Source organism: Rana temporaria, chromosome 4 (genome assembly GCF_905171775.1).
Source record: "Rana temporaria chromosome 4, aRanTem1.1, whole genome shotgun sequence".
In the NCBI taxonomy this organism is placed as follows: Eukaryota; Metazoa; Chordata; class Amphibia; order Anura; family Ranidae; genus Rana; species Rana temporaria.
The window spans coordinates 459021602-459043547 of record NC_053492.1 but is presented as its reverse complement, the minus strand read 5'-3'; the positions used below and the strand labels follow the sequence as shown (position 1 = coordinate 459043547).

Sequence of the window (21946 nt, the reverse complement as noted above, 5' to 3'; positions counted from 1 at the left end):
TGTTCAAATTGCATGTGATTATTTTCATTGCAATTTGCGCCCTTTCCTTTTGTATGGATGCAAATCGCACTGCAAAGTTTCGGTATCGGGAGCATTTTCACAAGTACTCGTTATTGGCGCATTACGACTCTCCAGCTTTGTGTTACATGGCAACAAAGAGGCTCATTGAACAAGACAGCATGTAATAACCCATAGCAAAAGTTCAATAGCCATCTTTTAATTATATGGCTCAAAGTAGAAGTCTGGATAAAAGCTGCGCTCACCCCCGTTCTAAGCCCTATACTAACTAACCTACAGGCTTACCTGTAGGTACTGGAAATATCTCCTAAACCTCCACAGTTTTTAGGAGATATTTATAATAGAGATTTGCGCTGATGTCTACGGCACAGGCGCACTTTAGAAACGACGATCGTGCTGTTTCTAAAGGAGGTCATACCGGGAGTGACATCACGCGACTCCGGCTAGTCACAGAGCCAGAGTTTACGGCCCCCTGGAAGGAAGGAGTGAAGATGGACGCTCGCTGCTACTGGGGACATGGTGACATCGCAGGCTTCGGTTTCAGGTAAGTGACACACAATGGGCTACTATGAGATGCTTTACCTTTGCAGGGAAGTAAGAGGAAGTAAAACCCATCAGGGTTTACTTCCTCTTTTAAAGTGTAAGTAAACCCCCCCTATCGTTTTCAGCCAAGGAGGCTGCCATCTTTGCTTCTGTTTAATCTACAACTGCCATGATGCTGCACATGTGATCAGTTATGACACCAGCCATTGGATGGGGATCCAACAATGCACTAGCTTAAAGGAACCTATTTAAAAAATAAACAAACCTTTACAACCTGTTTAAAAACTGCATGCCTGAAAGAGAGCAACTTCTTCCTTGTGCTAGTAACACTGTATATAAACCTATAATGGTCTAGGTAATTATCCATTTTATTTGTATTCAGGATTTATATAGCACCAACAGTTGGAGGAGCGCTTTACAAATAAAAAAATAAGGGTAGATAGTAGCGTTACAAAACAATTAAAGACTATTTCCCCCTCTTCTCTCTCCCCCCTCTTCTCTCTCTCCCCCCTCTTCTCTCTTCTCTCTCTCTCCCCCTTCTCTCTCTGCTCTCCCCCCTTCTCTCTGCTCTCCCCCCTTCTCTCTGCTCCCCCCCTTCTCTTCTCTCTGCTCTCTCTCTTCTCTCTGCTCTCTCTCTTCTCTCTGCTCTCTCTCTTCTCTCTGCTCTCTCTCTTCTCTCTGCTCTCTCTCTTCTCTCTGCTCTCTCTCTTCTCTCTGCTCTCTCTCTTCTCTCTGCTCTCTCTCTTCTCTCTGCTCTCTCTTCTCTCTGCCCTCCCCCTTCTTCTCTCTGCCCTCCCCCTTCTTCTCTCTGCCCTCCCCCTTCTTCTCTCTGCCCTCCCCCTTCTTCTCTCTGCCCTCCCCCTTCTTCTCTCTGCCCTCCCCCTTCTCTCTTCTCTCTGCTCTCCCCCCTTCTCTCTTCTCTCTGCTCTCCCCCTTCTCTCTTCTCTCTGCTCTCCCCCTTCTCTCTGCTCTCCCCCTTCTCTCTGCTCTCCCCCTTCTCTCTGCTCTCCCCCCTTCTCTCTGCTCTCCCCCCTTCTCTCTGCTCTCCCCCCTTCTCTCTGCTCTCCCCCCTTCTCTCTGCTCTCCCCCCTTCTCTCTGCTCTCCCCCTTCTCTCTTCTCTCTGCTCTCCCCCTTCTCTCTTCTCTCTGCTCTCCCCCCTTCTCTCTTCTCTCTGCTCTCCCCCTTCTCTCTGCTCTCCCCCTTCTCTCTGCTCTCCCCCCTTCTCTTCTCTCTGCTCTTTCTCTTCTCTCTGCCCTCCCCCTTCTTCTCTCTGCCCTCCCCCCTTCTTCTCTCTGCCCTCCCCCTTCTTCTCTCTGCCCTCCCCCTTCTTCTCTCTGCCCTCCCCCTTCTCTCTGCTCTCCCCCTTCTCTCTGCTCTCCCCCTTCTCTCTTCTCTCTGCTCTCCCCCCTTCTCTCTGCTCTCCCCCCTTCTCTTCTCTCTGCTCTTTCTCTTCTCTCTGCCCTCCCCCTTCTTCTCTCTGCCCTCCCCCTTCTTCTCTCTGCCCTCCCCCTTCTTCTCTCTGCCCTCCCCCTTCTTCTCTCTGCCCTCCCCCTTCTTCTCTCTGCCCTCCCCCTTCTTCTCTCTGCCCTCCCCCTTCTCTCTGCTCTCCCCCCTTCTCTCTGCTCTCCCCCCTTCTCTCTTCTCTCTGCTCTCCCCCCTTCTCTTCTCTCTGCTCTTTCTCTTCTCTCTGCCCTCCCCCTTCTTCTCTCTGCCCTCCCCTTCTTCTCTTCTGCCCTCCCCCTTCTTCTCTCTGCTCTCCCCCTTCTCTCTTCTCTCTGCTCTCCCCCTTCTCTCTGCCCTCCCCCTTCTTCTCTCTGCCCTCCCCCTTCTTCTCTCTGCTCTCCCCCTTCTCTCTTCTCTCTGCTCTCCCCCTTCTCTCTGCTCTCCCCCTTCTCTCTGCTCTCCCCCTTCTCTCTTCTCTCTGCTCTCCCCTCTTCTCTCTGCCCTCCCCCTTCTTCTTCTCTCTGCTCTCCCCCTTCTCTCTTCTCTCTGCTCTCCCCCTTCTCTCTGCTCTCCCCCTTCTCTCTTCTCTCTGCTCCCCCCTTCTCTCTTCTCTCTGCTCTCCCCCTTCTCTCTTCTCTCTGCTCTCCCCCTTCTCTCTTCTCTCTGCTCTCCCCCTTCTCTCTTCTCTCTGCTCTCCCCCTTCTCTCTTCTCTCTGCTCTCCCCTCTTCTCTCTTCTCTCTGCCCTCCCCCTTCTTCTTCTCTCTGCCCTCCCCCTCTTCTTCTCTCTGCTCTTCCCCCCCCTCTTCTCTCTGCTCTCCCCCCCCTCTTCTCTCTGCTCTTCCCCCCCCTCTTCTCTCTGCTCTTCCCCCCCCTCTTCTCTCTGCTCTTCCCCCCCCTCTTCTCTCTGCTCTTCCCCCCCCTCTTCTCTCTGCTCTCCCCCTTCCCTCTTCTCTCTGCTCCTCCCCCCCCTCTTCTCTCTGCTCCTCCCCCCCCTCTTCTCTCTGCTCCTCCCCCCCCTCTTCTCTCTGCTCCTCCCCCCCCTCTTCTCTCTGCTCTCCCCCCCCCTCTTCTCTCTGCTCCTCCCCCCCCCCCTTCTCTCTGCTCCTCCCCCCCCTCTTCTCTCTGCTCCTCCCCCCCCTCTTCTCTCTGCTCCTCCCCCCCTCTTCTCTCTGCTCCTCCCCCCCTCTTCTCTCTGCTCCTCCCCCCCTCTTCTCTCTGCTCCCCCCCCCCCCCCCCCCTCTTCTCTCTGCTCCTCCCCCCCCCTCTTCTCTCTGCCCTCCCCCTTCTTCTCTCTGCCCTCCCCCTTCTTCTCTCTGCCCTCCCCCTTCTTCTCTCTGCTCTCCCCCTTCTCTCTTCTCTCTGCTCTCCCCCCTTCTCTCTGCTCTCCCCCTTCTCTCTTCTCTCTGCTCTCCCCCTTCTCTCTTCTCTCTGCTCTCCCCCTTCTCTCTTCTCTCTGCTCTCCCCCTTCTCTCTTCTCTCTGCTCTCCCCCTTCTCTCTTCTCTCTGCTCTCCCCCTTCTCTCTTCTCTCTGCTCTCCCCCTTCTCTCTTCTCTCTGCCCTCCCCCTTCTCTCTTCTCTCTGCTCTCCCCCTTCTCTCTTCTCTCTGCTCTCCCCCTTCTCTCTTCTCTCTGCTCTCCCCCTTCTCTCTTCTCTCTGCTCTCCCCCTTCTCTCTTCTCTCTGCTCTTCCCCCCCCCCCTCTTCTCTCTGCTCTTCCCCCCCCCTATTCTCTCTGCTCTTTCCCCCCCCCTCTTCTCTCTGCTCTCCCCCCCCCCCCTCTTCTCTCTGCTCTTCCCCCCCCCCCTCTTCTCTCTGCTCTTCCCCCCCCCCTCTTCTCTCTGCTCTTCCCCCCCCCCTCTTCTCTCTGCTCTTCCCCCCCCCCCTCTTCTCTCTGCTCTCCCCCCCCCCCCTCTTCTCTCTGCTCTCCCCCCCCCCCCTCTTCTCTCTGCTCTTCCCCCCCCCTCTTCTCTCTGCTCTTCCCCCCCCCCTCTTCTCTCTGCTCTTCCCCCCCCCCTCTTCTCTCTCTGCTCTTTCTCTTCTCTCTGCCCTCCCCCTTCTTCTCTCTGCCCTCCCCCTTCTCTCTTCTCTCTGCTCTCCCCCTTCTCTCTTCTCTCTGCTCTCCCCCTTCTCTCTTCTCTCTGCTCTCCCCCCTTCTCTCTTCTCTCTGCTCTCCCCCTTCTCTCTTCTCTCTGCTCTCCCCCTTCTCTCTTCTCTCTGCTCTTCCCCCCCCCCTATTCTCTCTGCTCTTCCCCCCCCCCTATTCTCTCTGCTCTTCCCCCCCCCCTCTTCTCTCTGCTCTTCCCCCCCTCTCTGCTCTCCCCCCCCCCCCTCTTCTCTCTGCTCTCCCCTCTTCTCTCTGCTCTTCCCCCCCCTCTTCTCTCTGCTCTTCCCCCCCCCCCTCTTCTCTCTGCTCTTCCCCCCCCCCCTCTTCTCTCTGCTCTTCCCCCCCCCCCTCTTCTCTCTGCTCTTCCCCCCCCCCTCTTCTCTCTGCTCTTCCCCCCCTCTTCTCTCTGCTCCCCCCCCCCCCCTCTTCTCTCTGCTCCCCCCCCCCCTCTTCTCTCTGCTCTTCCCCCCCCCCTCTTCTCTCTGCTCTTCCCCCCCCCCCTCTTCTCTCTGCTCTTCCCCCCCCCTCTTCTCTCTGCTCTTCCCCCCCCCTCTTCTCTCTGCTCTTCCCCCCCCCTCTTCTCTCTGCTCCTCCCCCCCCCTCTTCTCTCTGCTCCTCCCCCCCCCCCTCTTCTCTCTGCTCTCCCCCCCCCCTCTCTTCTCTCTGCTCTTCCCCCCCCCCTCTCTTCTCTCTGCTCTTCCCCCTCTCTTCTCTCTGCTCTTCCCCCTCTCTTCTCTCTGCTCCTCCCCCCCCTCTTCTCTCTGCTCCTCCCCCCCTCTTCTCTCTGCTCCTACCCCCCCCCTCTTCTCTCTGCTCCTCCCCCCCCCCCTCTTCTCTCTGCTCTTCCCCCCCCCCCCTTCTCTCTGCTCCTCCCCCCCCCCCCTCTTCTCTCTGCTCCTCCCCCCCCCTCTTCTTTTTCTCTCTCTCCCTCTCTCATATTTACATAGCTGCTGGCATGATATGCAGACATTGAGTATTGCCAAAGATTTATATATGGTTTTTAGGCCAATTTTCTGTCTAAGCTTACAATTTTGTCTGCTTTCCTCCACTATATTCAGAACATATCCAGCTTTGGAAACACTAACTGAGCCTCACCAGCTCACTGCAACGCTAAGCTGTGTCATTGGGGTGGCACGCAGCCTGGTCGCTGGTGGTAGGTGGTTCCCAGAAGGCCCAACACACATGCTACCTCTTTTGATGAGGGCTCTCCCCGGCGTGGATCCAAATGATTTTAGTAAATGCATGGTAGGTACTGCCTGTTTGTAGAGCACAGCCAAACAGACCCGTTTTAATAAAAGTGTAGTGGTATTGTGATTTGTATTGTATATGTAATAATATGCATGCAATTTTATAATTGCTAACATTTTCAGTTAAAAGCTAGTACATTTTTATGTCCATAAAACTCTATTGAAACTCTAGATTATTTTTTTTTTTCTGTTTTCTGCTTAAAGCGGTTGTATGTCCCTTTTTTTTTTTTTTTTTTTAACTACAGGTAAGCCTAGAATGAGGCTTACCTGTAGGTAAAATTAATATCTCCTAAACCTGTACGGTTTAGGAGATGTTCACCTTCCACGCAGCTGCTGTCATCACCGGCACATGTGCTCCGAAGGTCCGGCGGACACTGCTGGAAAATCAGAGCTCCTTGCCGGAAATTAGACTCCCGCATGAATGCGCAGGAGTGACGTAATTGCGGCTCTGGCCACTCACAGCTCCAGAGCCGGGATGCGATGCCGATGCTTCAATCTAAGGTAAGTATTTCAGAATGAGCTAGTATGTGGTGCATACTAGCTCATTATACCCTTGCCTTACAGTGTGTTTTTTTTTTGGTTTTTTTTTGCGGGTATACAACTGCTTTAAGACCATTCTTTATGTGTAGCTGCTCCTCTTGGCATGCCTTTGTTTAAACCAGGTACACAGTATAGGTTCATCAGTGTTTCTGTGAGTTTAGTTCTGCTTTAAACATTCGGTTCTGGTCTGTTACTAATTAGTTGTTTTGTTTTTTTCACTTGGACATATTTTCTACAACTTTTTAGTTTAATTGACAATAATTTTATATAATTCTATGTCTTCTAAACAGATCACATTCCAGTTTATTGCAACATTTTCCACTTTGGTGCCTTTAGTAGATTGCTCATCTGTGCTTCAAGAGCGAGATGATCTTTCAGAGGTAAGTGTATTTTCGTACACTTTAACAAAGGGGGGGGGGGAGTATATGTGTGTGTGTGTGTGTGTGTGTGTGTGTGTGTGTGTGTGTGTGTGTGTATATATTTATAGAGAGAGATATTAATTTTCTGGCTATATACTATGTCAACAGCGTTTCTTTCATTGGCTGTATGAATTTCTGTAAGTCTTACTTGGCCTCGTCTGTGCTTATTAGGGCTGCAACCAACGATTATTTTCATAATCGATTAGTTGGCCGATTTATTGTTCTGATTAATCGATTAATCGGATAATAGCCTTAAAAAAAGAAAAATTATAATTTTTAACTTTTTTTGGCCCAATTTGTTGTTGGGCAGATTACAAAACACAAACACATTACATGCTTTTCTGCAGCTTCTCTATTGAAGTATATTGAACCAAAAAAAAAATAGCACAGTTTTGCGTTAAAGTCCTCGCCCTTTCCAAATACGCAGCAGCTGAAAAAAATCATGGATGTGAACGTGTCCCATAGGAAAACATGTAAATGAACTGTAGTGTGTTTCTGCAAAACACAGAGGTGTGACCCCGGCCTGAGATGTTTAGTAACATAATGGGGTTAAAAAACAAAAATAAGTACAAAAAGAGCAAATCGCTACTGTAAGGGGTTCATTTTTTTTTACTGTGGGGCAGTGAAAGTAATATTTACAGGAGCGATTTGCTTTTTTGTACTATAAAGGGCTAATTTTAGTTTTTTTAACCCCATTATGTTACTGGCCGATTAATCGGTTATGAAAATTGTAATCGATTAATTTCATAATCGATTAGTTGTCGATTTAATCGATTAGTTGTTTCGGCCCTAGTGCTTATACTATACCTTTTTGCTTTCCCACTGGGATAAGACAGTGATTATTGTTAGTGGCTATAGCAGCTGATAGCGATAATCGTAAAATCCGATTAATCAACTTGGGACGTTCAGACTGCCCAGTAATGGTTTGAACAGTGTATGAAAATGAAAGAAAGGAGGGCGCACCGACCTAGTGCATTACCGTAATAAAAATGTTTATTAAAAATAGAATAAAAGCAATGGTCCTACTCACAAAACGAGCAAAGGTATACGCTTTTCTGACAAACAAACTGGCTCTCCTGGCCCCTACAGGTGGGACTTGATGACGAGAGGATCGGACGGTCCCTCAAACAGCTGACGCGTTTCTGGGGGGTATCCCTTTCTTCAGAGCCTAGGTGGTCCGTGGTGCCTCTCTCGCATGCCTCACTGCGTTCCTTTTCCTTCACCCCACTTTTAATTTGGGGTGTTTGCAAAACGGCGTGTTATGTTGATTTGCTGGTGTTTTTCCACTGCTTCATTTGTCGGTGTAAGAATAGGGGAGGTACTGCAATGTCCCTAATTTAGCCAGTATGGTCTGATAGTTTGCTACCACCTATGGGGGTGGGAACGTGGGAGCTCCATCCCTATGGGTTGGGCAAGCAGAGATTGAAGGGCGGGGTTGGCTGTCACCTGAGCATGGATCCCCTGTGCACGTGTGTGTGTGTGTATCTCTCTCTCTCTCTCTCTCTCTCTCTCTCTCTCTCTCTCTCTCTCTCTCTCTCTCTCTCTCTCTCTCTCTCTCTCTCTCTCTCTCTCTCTCTCTCTCTCTCTCTCTCTCTCTCTCTCTCTCTCGTGCGTGCACAGGGGATCCATGCTCAGGTGAGCACCGAACAGCCAACCCCGCCCTTCAATCTCTGCTTGCCCAACCCATAGGGATGGAGTTCCCACCCCCATAGGTGGTAGCAAACTATCAGACCATACTGGCTAAATTAGGGACATTGCAGTACCTCCCCTATTCTTACACCGACAAATGAAGCAGTGGAAAAACACCAGCAAATCAACATAACACGCCGTTTTGCAAACACCCCAAATTAAAAGTGGGGTGGTGAAGGAAAAGGAACGCAGGGAGGCATGCGAGAGAGGCACCACTGACCACCTAGGCTCTAAAGAAAGGGGTGCAATCCAGAAACGCGTCAGCCGTTTAAGGGATGTCTGATCCTCTCGTCATCAAGTCCCATCTGTAAGGGGCCAGGAGAGCCAGTTTGTTTGCCAGAAAAGCGTATACCTTTGCTCGTTTTGTGAGTAGGACCATTGCTTTTATTTTAAATAAACATTTTTATTACAGTAATGCACTAGGTTGGTGCGCCCGCCTTTCTTTCTTTTTCTTTGTAGCCATACGAACACCCATTGTTCTGAGGAGGGCTGCAAGACTATAGACCTTGCCTTAAAGTCTGGACTACACTACCCGTGTTTAGCGAAACACCAGCGCGCAGGAGATTTTTTTTCAGTGTATGGCCAGACTAAGGCTTGGCCATTCATTAACACTAAATAAAAATTCAATAAAAAAAAATGATTCCCCCTGTCCACACAGTCGAGGTGGATGGCGGAATCCTCTCTCTGTGCTATTCTCTTCTGTCGGCAGGAAGACTTCCCCGCTGTCAGAATACCATGATCGGTGTTGCCAGCGGCACTGATCATTCAGGAAAAACCTAACAGGTTGGTTATACACATGTCGATCGATAAACTTTTGTGTACAACCAGCCTGCACATACATGGATCGATATTCAGCTGGCTCCTGTTGAACTGGCCAAATTTTGATCCCTGCATGGCCATCCTTGGTACCAAAGGGTTTGTAGGCTGGTTCCCAGGGTATTCTGTAAAGGATCGGAGGTACTTCAGAATGGTAAGTACCTGGGTTAGTGCTGAAGTAGCTTGGGCAAGATCCAGCTCAGATCAAAGGTTTCTTTTATATCTGCATTAATTAAAAGTATGTTTCATATATTATGAAGAAAGCTTTGTGTGGTAGAGTTAGGCTGTATTCACACTACAGCGTTTTGAATTGCCTGCGATTTGACAGTGCTAAAGTGTGAATGACAAAACACGGAACTCGCATTTGAGATGCCATTTATTTGAATGACGCATTCAAATCGCGGTGTGGGTCTGCCGCTATTGTTGCGCGATAAAACGTGTTGCAATCGTGGCAACTCGCATTGTGGGACGCATGTCTCCCAAAAATGGTTCAGGCGCTACTTTGGGACGGCATGCGTCCCGCGATGCTGGTTGCAGTACATTTTCACATGAAAATCGCGGCAGACCTGCTCCGCGTTTTGAATGCGTCATTCAAATGAATGGCATCTCAAATGCGAGTTCCGTGTTTTGTCATTCACACTTTAGCACTATCAAATCGCAGGCAATTCAAAACGCTGAATGACAAAACACGGAACTCACATTTGAGATGCCATTCATTTGAATGACGCATTCAAATCGCAGAGCATGTCTGCCGCGATTTTCATGTGAAAATGTACTGCAACCAGCATCGCGGGACGCATGCCATCCCAAAGTAGCGCCTGAACTATTTTTGGGCGACATGCGTCCCACGATGCGAGTTTCCACGATTGCAACACGTTTTATCGCACAACAATAGCGGCAGACCCACACCGCGATTTGAGGTGTAATTCAAATGAATGGCATCACAAATGAGAGTTCCGTGTTTTGTCATTCACACTTCAGCACTGTCAAATCGCGGGAAGATCAGTTCAAAGCGCTGTAGTGGGAATGCAGCCTAACTGATGGTATTTATGTATCTTTTAGTTGGACATTTTTCTGGGGCTTGTGTTTTATTCCGTTACTAATCTGTGTCTATGTGCAGGTGGAGAGGGAGCTGTGCTCGGCCAGTGCAGAGTTTGAGGACTTTGTGCTCCAGTTCATGGATAGGTGAGCATAATGCATTCTGCATCTAAAAGACTCTGTTGGCAGACCATTCATGTCAACAAGACTCCTCCCTCAAGAGTATATTTCCATTGAATTTATTTTTTTGCCATTTTATATACATGTAAAAGTCTCCTTTTGTATGGACCTCCAAAAAGGCTGCTGCTGGGTGTTTGATGTCGGCAGTCACCCAAGTGACATGTTGGAATCCCCTGTGGTCCTCATCTAGCTGTGAAATAAAAGGCTATGTAGGTATAGGAGCTGGGCCAGCACACAGTAGTGGCGGCTGGTGCTCCAAATTTATGGGGGGTGCAAGCAAACGGAAAAAAAAAAAAATCAATTGCAGCCACTGTGCCCATCAAACGCAGCTACTGTGCTAAACGCAGCCACTGTGCCCCATTAATTGCCGCTACTGTGCCCCATCAAATGCTGCCAGTGTGCCCATCAACTGCCGCTACTGTGCCCCATCAAATGCTGCCAGTGTGCCGATCAATTGCAGCCACTGTGCCCATTAAACGCAGCTACTGTGCTAAACGCAGCCACTGTGCCCATCAATTGCTGTCATTGTGCCACATCAAATGCTGCCAGTTTGCCCATCAATTGCCGCTACTGTGCCCCATAAAATGCTGCCAGTGTGCCCATAAATTGCCGCTACTGTGCCCCATCAAATGCTGCCAGTGTGCACATCAATTGCCGCTACTGTGCCCCATAAAATGTTGCCAGTGTGCCCATTAATTGCCGCTACTGTGCCCCATCAAATGCTGCCAGTGTGCCCATCAATTGCCGATGCTGTGCCCCATCAAATGCCAGTGTGCCCATCAATTGCCGATGCTGTGCCCCATCAAATGCTGCCAGTGTGCCCATCAGTTGCCGCTACTGTGCCCCATCAGATGCTGCCAGTGTGCCCAGCAATTGATCAAATTCTGCCAGTGTGCCCATCAATTGTCGCTACTGTGCCCCATCAGATGCTGCTCGGCACTTGCCTGTCTCGGAGCAGGTCAGCGGCTGTCTCCTGCATGTCCTCCATGTCTTCCGTCCTCCTCTCAGGCGTCCAATGACAGCGCCTGACGTTTTAGCTAATCAGGTGACCGGTAACAGACCCGGCAACCTAATTGCCTGAGAGGCGGTTCAGTGTTAGCAAAGTGAATTCCAAAGCTAACACACAGCCCAGCATGGCGCCCGCTGATCACTGTTTTGGGCGCCTATTAGAGCCTATGGTTTTAATCGGGTGCTTCCAAAAAAACACCCCAGCCACTGTAATTCAGGTGCCCTGCTCGCAAAAATGGGCCGGACACCTGAATAGGGGGTGTCAGCACGGACCATAGATGGATTCATGCATTGCATGACTCTATCTATTAGGGGTGCAATGGATCACAGTTGATCCGTGATCCGAACGGGTCACCCCCGTCGGATCGGAACACACTGTGATCCGTGGATTGCCACGGCTCCGGAGCTAGGCCGAAGCCGCGGCCTTTCCTAATGTTACGGCGGCTGCTCCGGAGCTAGGCCGAAGCCGCAGCCTTTCCTAATGTCATGGCCGCGGCTTCGGCCTACCTCCGGAGCTGCGGCCATCTTGGTACACCCGGCGGCGGCCCTCCTCTGTTTACACCCACAGAGGAGGAGCCCGCACTCGTGGGACACACCGCTTGGGGAGTGTCTGTCGGTACTAGCTGGGGGGGGGGGTCAGTCACTGTACTGAGAGCAGGGGGGTCACTGTACTGAGAGCAGGGGGGTCACTGTACTGAGAGGAGGGGGTGGTCACTGTACTGAGGGGGTACTATAGTTGGTGGGGGGGGGGGGGCATGTGGATATTACAGTGGGGAGATTTTTTTTTTTTTTTTTTGCCGATCCGAAAAATGATCCGATTCGTGACTCCTGATCCGAGGAACGATCCGAACCGTGAGTTTTTTGATCCGTTGCACCCCTACTATCTATGGTAAGAGAGTGAGGGGGTTGACGCTCCTGCACCCTTTATGGACGTTCCGCCACTGGCACACAGAGTAACTAGACACTTACAGAAGAGAAGGCTGTGACTTGCATGGAGGAAGGGACTCTTCATGAAATGTTCTATTTTGTGTTCCGAGGGGCACTGCAAGTCACAAAAGAAATTGTGAATGAAAATAAAAAACGATGCAAGTAATTTTTTTTTAAATACTTCTTCTTTTTTTTTTTTTTTTTTTGCTTTTACCTTCAGTTTTTCAAGTTGGTGACTTTTTTTTTTTTTTTTTTTAACCGATGTGAATGGAATTCTTTTAACATTTACACTCACCGGCCACTTTATTAGGTACACCTTGCTAGTACCGGGTTGCCCCCCCTTTTGCCTTCATTCTTGGTGGCATAGATTCTTCAAGGTGTTGGAAACATTCCTCAGAAATTTTGCTCCATAGTGACATGATGGCATCACAGTTGCTGCACATTTGTCGGCTGCACATCCATGATACCAATCTCCTGTTCCACCACATCCCAAAGGATCTCTATTGGATGAGATGTGGTGAGTGTGGAGGCCATTGGAGGACAGTGACCTCATTGTCCAGTGGTGAGATGATCGGATCTTTGTGACATGGTGCATTATCCTGCTGGAAGGAGCCATCAGAAGATACGGACACTGTAGTCATAAAGGGATGGACATGGTCACCAACAATACACAGGTGGGCCGTGGGGTTAAAAAGATTCTCAATTGGTACTAAGGGGGCCCAAAATGTGCCAAAAACAGATCTCTCCCATACCATTACACCACCACCAGCCTGAACCGGTGATACAAGGCAGGATGGATCCATGTGCCAAATTCTGACCCGACCATCTGAATGTCGCAGCTGAAATTGAGACTCATCAGACCAGGCAACGTTTTTCCAATCTTCTATTGTCCAGGTTTGGTGATCCGGTGCAAATTTTAACCTCAGTTTCCTGGTCTTAGCTGGAAAAAAAGTGGCACCCGGTGTAGTCTTTTGCTGCTGTAACCCATCTGCTGTTGTAAAATCAGAAATGTTATTCTGCATACATTGGTTTTGTGAGTTATTGTTGCCTTTCTATGATCTTGAACCAGTCTGTCCATTCTCCTCTGACATCAAGAAGGTATTTCCGTCCACACAACGGCCGCTCACTGGATATTTTCTCTTTTTCTGACCATTCTCTGTAAACTCGAGAGATGGTTGTGTGTGAGAATCCCAGAAGATCAGCAGTTTTTGAAATACTCAGACCAGCCCGTCTGGCACCAACAACCATGCAACGTTCAAAGTCACTCTATGTGCCCGCCCTTCCCCAGTCTGATGCTCAGTTTGAACTTCAGCAAGTCATTTTCACCACCTAGATGTCTAAATGCATTGAGTTGCTGCCATGTGATTGGCTGATTAGCAATTTGTGTTACCGAGCAATTGAACAGGTGTACCTAATAAAGTGGCCGGTGAGTGTATATCAAATGTTGACACAACGGGTTTTATTCTCTTTTTTTAGGTGTTTTGCTCTGATTGAAAGCAGCGCTCTGGAGCAAACACGAGAGGAGACCGAGACGGAGAAGATGACCCATCTGGAGAGCTTGGTGGAGCTGGGCCTGTCCTCAACATTCAGCACAATCCTCACTCAGTGCTCCAAAGAGATATTCAAGGTACAATCTGTTATTTCACTTGTTTAAAGTGATAATAACCATTTGCTTACTGGGCACATATACCCCTTTCCTGCCCAGGCAAAATTTCAGCACTGTCACGCTTTTAAATGAAAATTGCACCGTCGTGCTACGTAGCTCCTAAACAAAATTGACGTCCTTCTTTCCCCACAAATAGAGCTTTTATTTGGCGGCGTTTGATCATCTCTGGGGTTTTTATTTTTTGCGCTACAAACAAAAAAAGAGCAACAATTTTAGAAAAAGAACACACCATTTTTTACTTTTTGCTATAATAAATATCCCAATTTTTTTATATATATATATATATATATATATATATATATATATATATATATATATATATATATATATATATATATATATATATATATATATATATATATATATATATATATATATATTCTGTAAAAACATCAAGATTGTACTTTTAACAAGTCCCAAACAAAGTAGGGGATAGAATTTTTTTTTTTTTTTTTTTAACTTGTAATGGCGGCGATCTGCGATTTTTGGCAGGATTGCGATATTGCGGCGAACACATCGGACACTTTTGACACATTTTTGGGACCATTCACATACAGCGAACAGTGCTATAAATATGCACTGATTACTGTATGCATGTGACTGGCAGGGAAGGGGTTAGCACTAGGGGGCGAGGAAGGGAATAAATGTGTTCCCTGGGAGTGATTCTTACTGTGGGGGAAGGGGACTGACTGGGGGAGGTGACTGTTCTGTCGCTCCCTGTGTACAAGGGACACAGCATCGGTCTCCTCTCCCTGACAGGACGTGGATCTCTGTTTACACACAGAGATCTACGTCCTTGGCTGTGTAACGGCCGTTCGAGGGCACCTGGCAGTTATCGCGGCCGCCAGGCATGCACATCGGCATCTCAATGGCGCGCCGGCGGTGTTCGCGCGCCCCCCAGTGACCGGAAGAGCCAAGTCCTTAAAGCGGTGGTTCACCCTTAGAGGGCACTATTTAGCCTTAGATTCCTGCTCGTTTTCTCTAGGGGAATCGGCTATTTGTTTTAAAATATGAGCTGTACTTACCCGTTTACGAGATGCATCCTCTCCGTCGCTTCCGGGTATGGGCTGCGGGAATGGGCGTTCCTTCTTGATTGACAGTCTTCCGAGAGGCTTCCGACGGTCGCATCCATCGCGTCGCGATTTTCCGAAAGAAGCCGGAAAGAAGCCGAACGTCGGTGCGCAGGCGCAGTATAGAGCCGCACCGACGTTCGGCTTCTTTCGGCTACGAGTGACGCGATGGATGCGACTGTCGGAAGCCTCTCGGAAGACTGTCAATCAAGAAGGAACGCCCAGTCCCGAAGACCCATACCCGGAAGCGACGGAAGAAGATGCATCTCGAAAACGGTAAGTACGGCTCATATTTTAATACAAATCGCCGATTCCCCTAGACAAAACGAGCAGGAATCTAAGGGGGAATTTTTTTTTTTTAAGAAATGGGTGAACTCCCGCTTTAAAAAGACAGCTTCCTGGACCTGTAGAGCCACCTTGTGGCCGTCACTTGCCAATGGCCCGGGCTCCAACAAGTTAAAGGTGTGTTTGTTTTTTTTTTTTTTTTTTTTTTTTTTCTATTAAATAACAAACATGCTCTGTGCAGTGGTTTTGCACAGAGCTGCCCCAATCCTCTTCTTCTCAAGCCCTCCGCCAGCACTCCTGGCCCCTCCCTCCTGTCATGTGCCCCTAGAACAAGCGGCTTGCTGTGGGGGCACCCAAACAGGCTAACTCCTGAGCTTCTGCTCTGCGTGTCCATTCACACACAGCTGTGGCTCCCCCCCCCCCCCCCCCCCCCCTCGATTTGACCCACTTGCTCTGATTGACAGCAGTGGGAGCCAATGGGTCCTGCTACTGTCTCAGCCAATGAGGAAGAGTCTTCCGAGAGCTGAGGCTCTTGTGCACATCGCTGGATCATGATGGGGCTCATTTAAATATTGGGGGGGGGGGGTGCACAGAGGTTTATTACCTTCATGCATAGAACGTGCCTTTAGAGCCACTTTTAAAGGGGTTGTAAAGGCAGAAGGGTTTTTTTTTTTTTCTTCTTAATGCATTCTATTCATTAAGCTAAAAAACCTGTGTGCAGCAGCCACCCTAATACTTACCTGAGCCCCATTTCTATCCAGCGATGTCCACGAGTCCCGCGGCACTCCGGGACTCTCTCTCCTGATTGGCACTCGCTGCTGCTGTGAATCAAACTTGCTCAATCACGAAAGAGCGAGGGGGGCGGGGCCAAAAGGCAGCTCCGTGTCTGAATGGACACACGATTCTGCGGCTCGGCTCGCTGACCCCATAGCAAGCTGCTTGCTATGGGCGGCACTTGACAGGAGGGAATAAATGTGATTTTACATAGGGAGGGAAATCGCATACTGTACTCCCAACTTGATGTCAAGTCTGGTCTTCTGGGCTATTCCCCCTATTTTGTATTTATCATCTGTAAAGCCAGTATGAACACTGCTCCCTATCATTGGCTAGAATGGGTCCTGCACCATGATTGTGTAGACAGAGGGCCAGATCCACAGAAGAATTACGCCGGCGTATCTATTGATACGCCGCGTAATTTCAAAGTTCCCGCGTCGTATCTTTGTTTTGTATCTACGAAACAAGATACGACTGCATCTGGGCTTGATCCGACAGGCGTACGTCTTAGTACACCGTCGGAGCTTAGGTGCATTTTTCCGGCGGCCGCTAGGTGGCGTTTCCGTCGAATTCCGGTGATATGGTGATCCACGAACGTACGTCCGGCGCATTTTTTTTACGTCGTTTGCGTTCGGCTTTTTCCGGCGTATAGTTACCCCTGCTATATGAGGCGTACTCAATGTTAAGTATGGCCGTCGTTCCCGTGTCAAATTTTGCATTTTTTACATCGTTTGCGTAAGTCATTCGCGAATAGGGATTTGCGTAGAATGACGTCACCGTCGTAAGCATTGGCTTGTTCCGGTTTAATTTTGAGCATGCGCACTGGGATACCCCCACGGACGGCGCATGCGCCGTTAAAAAAAAAAACGTTTACGTCGGGTCACAACGTATTTACATAAAACACGCCCCCATCACATCGATTTCAATTGCGCACCCTTACGCCCCCAAAGATGCACTACGCCGCCGTAACTTACGGCGCGCATTCTTTGAGGATTAAAAAAAAAAAGTAAGTTACGGCGGCGTAGTGTTTCTTGGATACGCTACACCCGACGGAAATATGCGCCAGGGTACGTGGATCTGGCCCAGAATCGTTATAGGCCACTGTCTGGAATATTTCCCACAAAACATGAACACTCGCAATAGTTTCTAACTTTTGTCCATTTTAATTGCCATTTCTTTGTAACTTTGTAGGCCGCCCTCGAGAAGGTATTTAACTTTGCAGTTTCCAACATCTTTGAAACAAGAGTTTCTGGCAAAATGGTGGCAGATCTCTGCCGGGCTGCTGTCAAGGTAATTCTCTTTAGGTTTTTATGCTGGTTTCAATTTTCTTTAATCCTTTCTCAGTACCGGTTCACTTTGTGCCATAAGCGATATAAGCGGAAACAAATATATATTTTCTAATTTTTATTTTAAAAGAAATCCAATCAAATCAAATTTTGTCATGAATTTAAGCCACAATGTATTCTGCTGCACATGTCTTTGGTAAAAACAAAATTCCCGTTGGGTGTATAATAATTGGTTTGAGTGATCATGTACAGATGATCATTGGGACATATATGGGGGGACCCTTTTTTTTTAACTGTGTGGGGACTCTATTTTGGTGACGTGTGTGTTTACACTGTATGGGGACACTGGACCCTGGTGATCGGTGTGTAAAAAGCTGTAAACTGCTCATACTCACTGATCACTGGCTGGCTAAAGTGATCCGATCGCCTAGCAACCGGCTCTCTATTTTCATCACATGAAGGCTGTGATTGGACACAGCAGTCATGTGGTCAGGAGGTCCAATCACAGAGCCCTCCTGCAGATCAGAGATGCGCCGTGTCCGGTTGACACAATCGCATCATGATCACGCCGCTGTGCAGGCACACACGCTCGATCCCCCTCCTTCTCTTTCCTGAACTTCAACTCAAAAGGAGGAAGCACCCACCCAGCTGTATATGTGCAGTGGGCGGGTGGGAGGTGGTTAAAGGGTTAGTTCATCTTTTTTATTACCAAAAAATGCCTATGCAGGTAACGATTTTGTGGAGCACAAACAAAATTATCACATTGGTCAAAGCCAAAGTTGTAACAAAGTCGCTGTTAGGTTGCTGGTTCAACTAGACCCGGGTTTTAAGGACAATCTGGATGTATGGAAAGTCCCCAATGCATTGGTAGTCAAACATCCACACGCACTCATGGTATGTCCAAATTAGACTTTATTAGACTTGTTCATAATCAAACCATACAAGCAGGGAACGCCCTTGTCCCAGCCAATCATATGTAAGTATTAAGGTTATACAAGTAAAATATAGCAATCTTCTTTGTGCCCTACAGATATCTAATTTCTACTGCAGCTTATCTAATGTTTATGCTCTTTGCCTAGGACATAATGACAATAATATTGCCAAGGTTCCTGGCTTCTCCTAGAAGCTCAAGGATACATTTTCATACAAGCATTAATCACTAAGGGGGACTCTAACAAGCCTTATAATACATTATTAGTATAGGGAACTATAGCCTATCAATGCATTGATATCTATGGGGGAACTCTAACCGCCTTTCAGTCGCACTCGTCCAAGGTCGCATCAAGTCGCAGAGTAAAGTCGCACTGGAAATTGCATGATTTTTTTAAGTCGCACAACTGTGAACTTATTCAGAGCTGCTCAGTTTTGTACCCCTTGCCTGCATGTTGTCTAACAATGTAAAGCACATACATTTTAAAACTCAACCCGTCAAGGAGAAGGAAAACGGGGACTGATTGTGCCTGCATGATGATCCTCTTTCATAGCCCAGGGAACAGGAGATTGCAAAGCCATTTTTTTGAATAGTGATGTCACTCTCTGAATTTTCAGTGCGATGGACTTTTGTCAATCGCAAGAGCAGTTTGTGTAGGAATATACATTTTTGCATGTACTTCAGGAATTTCCATTCACTTGCTTGTATTTCAGGAGTATGTTGGGTGGTTTTGCTGGACTTCCATTTAAGACGCTGTTTACTCTGGATCTGTATGTATTGCAATGCTGGATGTGTTGTAATTTGTGTTTTCATGAACCATCTTTTCAGTGCTGCCCTGTGGAGTCTCTGAAGCTCTTCCTGCCTCACTGCTGCAATGTTATAACTCATCTCACCAAGAGTAAGTGTTGCAGAGTTTTCATTTGGCTATATAGATTGTTGATTGCTTTCAGTGTGTTTGTGGGTTAACCACTTAAAGCGGAGGTTCACCGGAAATTTTTTTTTTAACATTCAGCCGAGTGTATATAAAAAATGTTTGGGGTTCTAACTTCTAAGTAACTTTCTAGAAAAAAAAAAAGACAGATTTTTAATTGTAAACAACAAGCTTGAAAAATAGGTCTGGTCTTTAAAGCGGGTGTTCACTCAAAAAAAAAAAATGTTTAACATTACATTCAGCTGAGTTGTCCTAATGACAATCGGCTGTTTTTTTTTTTTTTTTTAAATTTTATCCCTGTACATAACGTATTTTCACCGCCGCTTCCGGGTATGTCTTCTGCGGGACTGGGCGTTCCTAATTGATTGTCAGGCTTCCGACCGTCGCATACTGCGTGTCACAAGTTGCCGAAAGAAGCCGAACGTCGGTGCGCAGGCGCCGTATAGAGCCGACTCGCAGTCCGGCTTCTTTCGGCAACTCGTGACGCGCTGTATGCGACGGTCGGAAGCCTGTCAATCAATTAGGAACGCCCAGTCCCGCAGAAGACATACCCGGAAGCGGCGGTGAAAATACGGTATGTACTGGGATAAAATTAAAGAAAAAACAGCCGATTGTCATTAGGACAACTCAGCTGAATGTAATGTTAAAACAATTTTTTTTCGGTGAACCCCCGCTTTAAAGACCAGACCTATTTTTCAAGCTTGTTTTGTTTACAAGTAAAAATCTGTTTTTTTTTTGTTTTTTTTCTAGAAAGTTACTTGGAACCCCAAACATTTTATATATATATATATATATATATATATATATATAGTGTGTGTTACACATTATTTGCCCAGCGGTCTTACAAGCGCACTTTTTTTTGGGGGAAAAAAATAAGACAACAATAAAGTTAGCTCATTTTTTTTATATTGTGAAAGATAATGTTACCCCAAGTAAATTGATACCCAACATGTCATACTTTAAAATTGCGTCCGCTCGTGGAATGGAGACAAACCTTTATCCTTAAAAATTTCCCTATGCAACGTTAAAAAAAAAAAATGTTTCGAGTTACAGAGGAGATGTAGAATTATTGCTCTCGCTCTAACAATCACGGTGATACCTTACATGCGTGGTTTGAATACCATTTTCATATGTAGGCGCTACTCGCATATTCGCTTCTGCACACAAGTTTGCTTACAATTTTTTTTTTTTTACTCTTATTTTACTTTTTTTTTTTTTTTCACTGTTCTTTAAAAAAAAAAAAAAGTGTCGCTTTTATTCCTATTACAAGGAATGTAAACATCCCTTGTAATGGAAAGAAAGCACGACAGGTTCTCTTAAATGAGATCTGGGGTCAAAAATACCTTGGATCTCATATTCACACTAAAATGCAATAATAAAATAAATAAATAAAAATGTCCCTTTTAATAGCTATGGGCGGAAGTGACGTTTTGACGACGCTTCCACCCTGCAATTGTATGGAGCCGAGCGGGGGCCATCTTCCCCCTCACTCGGCTCCATGCCAAGCAGGGGAGAGGATGCGATCGCGTCCGCCGGCGGCTCCAGAGAGCGGCAGGAGGGGGTGGCCCTCTCCCACCACCAATTAAGTGATCTTGTTGCGTACACACACAAACCCCGTGCTCCTGCACGCGATCGCGCCCACCGGCCACGCGCATCCGGCGGCTCTCCTGGATTGTATTTATACAGGATTTCGCCCAGAAGAGCCATTCTGCCACATTCTGGATAACATGACTATTTTTCTGACTTCTCTAAGACCCCTTTCAGGCGCTTTTGGGCTTAAAAATAGCACCTGTAAAGCGCCTGAAAAACAGCTCCCTTGCAGTGTCAGTGTGAGCCAGAGGGCTTTCACACTGAGACAATGCACTGGCAGCAAAAATGTCCTGCAAGCAGCATCTTTGGAGCAGTGTGTACACCGCTCTTGCCCATTGAAATGAATGAACCGCCGGCAAAGTGCCGCTGCATTGGCACTTTGCGGGTGGTTTTAACCCTTTTTCGGCCTCTAGAGGGGGTTAAAAGCCCCCCGCTAGCGGCTGAATACCCCTGCAAAAACGAAGGCTGCATTCACACATTATTGTTTTGAATCATTGGCCGATTTGCCGCGAATCTGCCCTCGATTTGAAAGCGTCGATGTTTTGATGACAAATCGCTGGACTCGAATTTGAGGTGCCATTCATTTGAATGACCCCTCAAATCGTGGCGCAGGTCTGCTGAGATCGTCACGCGTTAAGTCGCGCTGCAATTGCGGCAACACGAATCGTGGGAATTATGTTGCCCAACAAAGTTCAGGAGCTACTTTTGAGCGACATGCTTCTGCGGAGGGGGGTTGCCGCGATTTGCAGATTTATCAATTGACGCTCGCGGCAGACCCCCAACGTGATTTGAGGTGTCATTTAAATGAATGGCATCTCAAATGCGAGTCCCGCAATTTGCCATTCACACATCAGTGCTTTCAAATCGTGGCCAGATTCGCTGCAAATCTGCCCGCGATTCAAACCGCTGAAGTGTGAATGCAGCCTAAAGTGAAATGCCAGTACCTAAATACAACATTATAGGGACATTTTCTAAAACTGGAAAGCTATGAATGGTAGCCAATCAGCTTCTAGCTTCAGCTTGTTCAATTAAAGGATCAGTTTGCTTTTCATAGCATGTGACATGTTGCTCCCATATTCAGGATGTAACATGTTATGAATGCACAGACCCCCCGCCCTTTAAATAGTTAATTGACCTTGAGGTCTGGGTTGTGTGTATCTTCCAAAATGGAAGCGACTTCTACATCACCGGATTTCATTCGAAATTTGTACTAAATGAAGCTTTTAGCCAATGAAGATGTTTTATTTTTACTTTCTCCTTCTTTGTAGATGATGATGTCCTCCATGAGGAAGAATTAGACAAAGAGTTACTTTGGAACCTGCAGCTCCTTTCTGAGGTAAAATTTGAATTCTGTCAAATGTTTTTCATATAATCGACTATTTTGTAAAACTACTCAAACCAAGTTGATATCTAAGGCCAGTCTACATTGGGCCTTAGAGGT

At 47.6% G+C, this 21946-nt stretch overlaps 1 protein-coding gene across 4 annotated transcripts in view; it reads left to right on the top strand.

Moving 5' to 3' along the window:
* The window catches only part of PSME4 (proteasome activator subunit 4), a 300232-nt gene that overhangs the window by 193894 nt on the left and 84392 nt on the right, over positions 1-21946 (top strand). For all 4 annotated transcript variants that reach the window (XM_040351636.1, XM_040351635.1, XM_040351638.1 and 1 more), the window contains 7 exons: positions 5167-5353; positions 6186-6275; positions 9940-10004; positions 13449-13599; positions 16959-17057; positions 18813-18882; positions 21774-21841. In XM_040351636.1, the coding sequence (XP_040207570.1) occupies positions 5167-5353; positions 6186-6275; positions 9940-10004; positions 13449-13599; positions 16959-17057; positions 18813-18882; positions 21774-21841 (730 nt within the window). The remainder of the gene's footprint in view (positions 1-5166; positions 5354-6185; positions 6276-9939; positions 10005-13448; positions 13600-16958; positions 17058-18812; positions 18883-21773; positions 21842-21946) is intronic.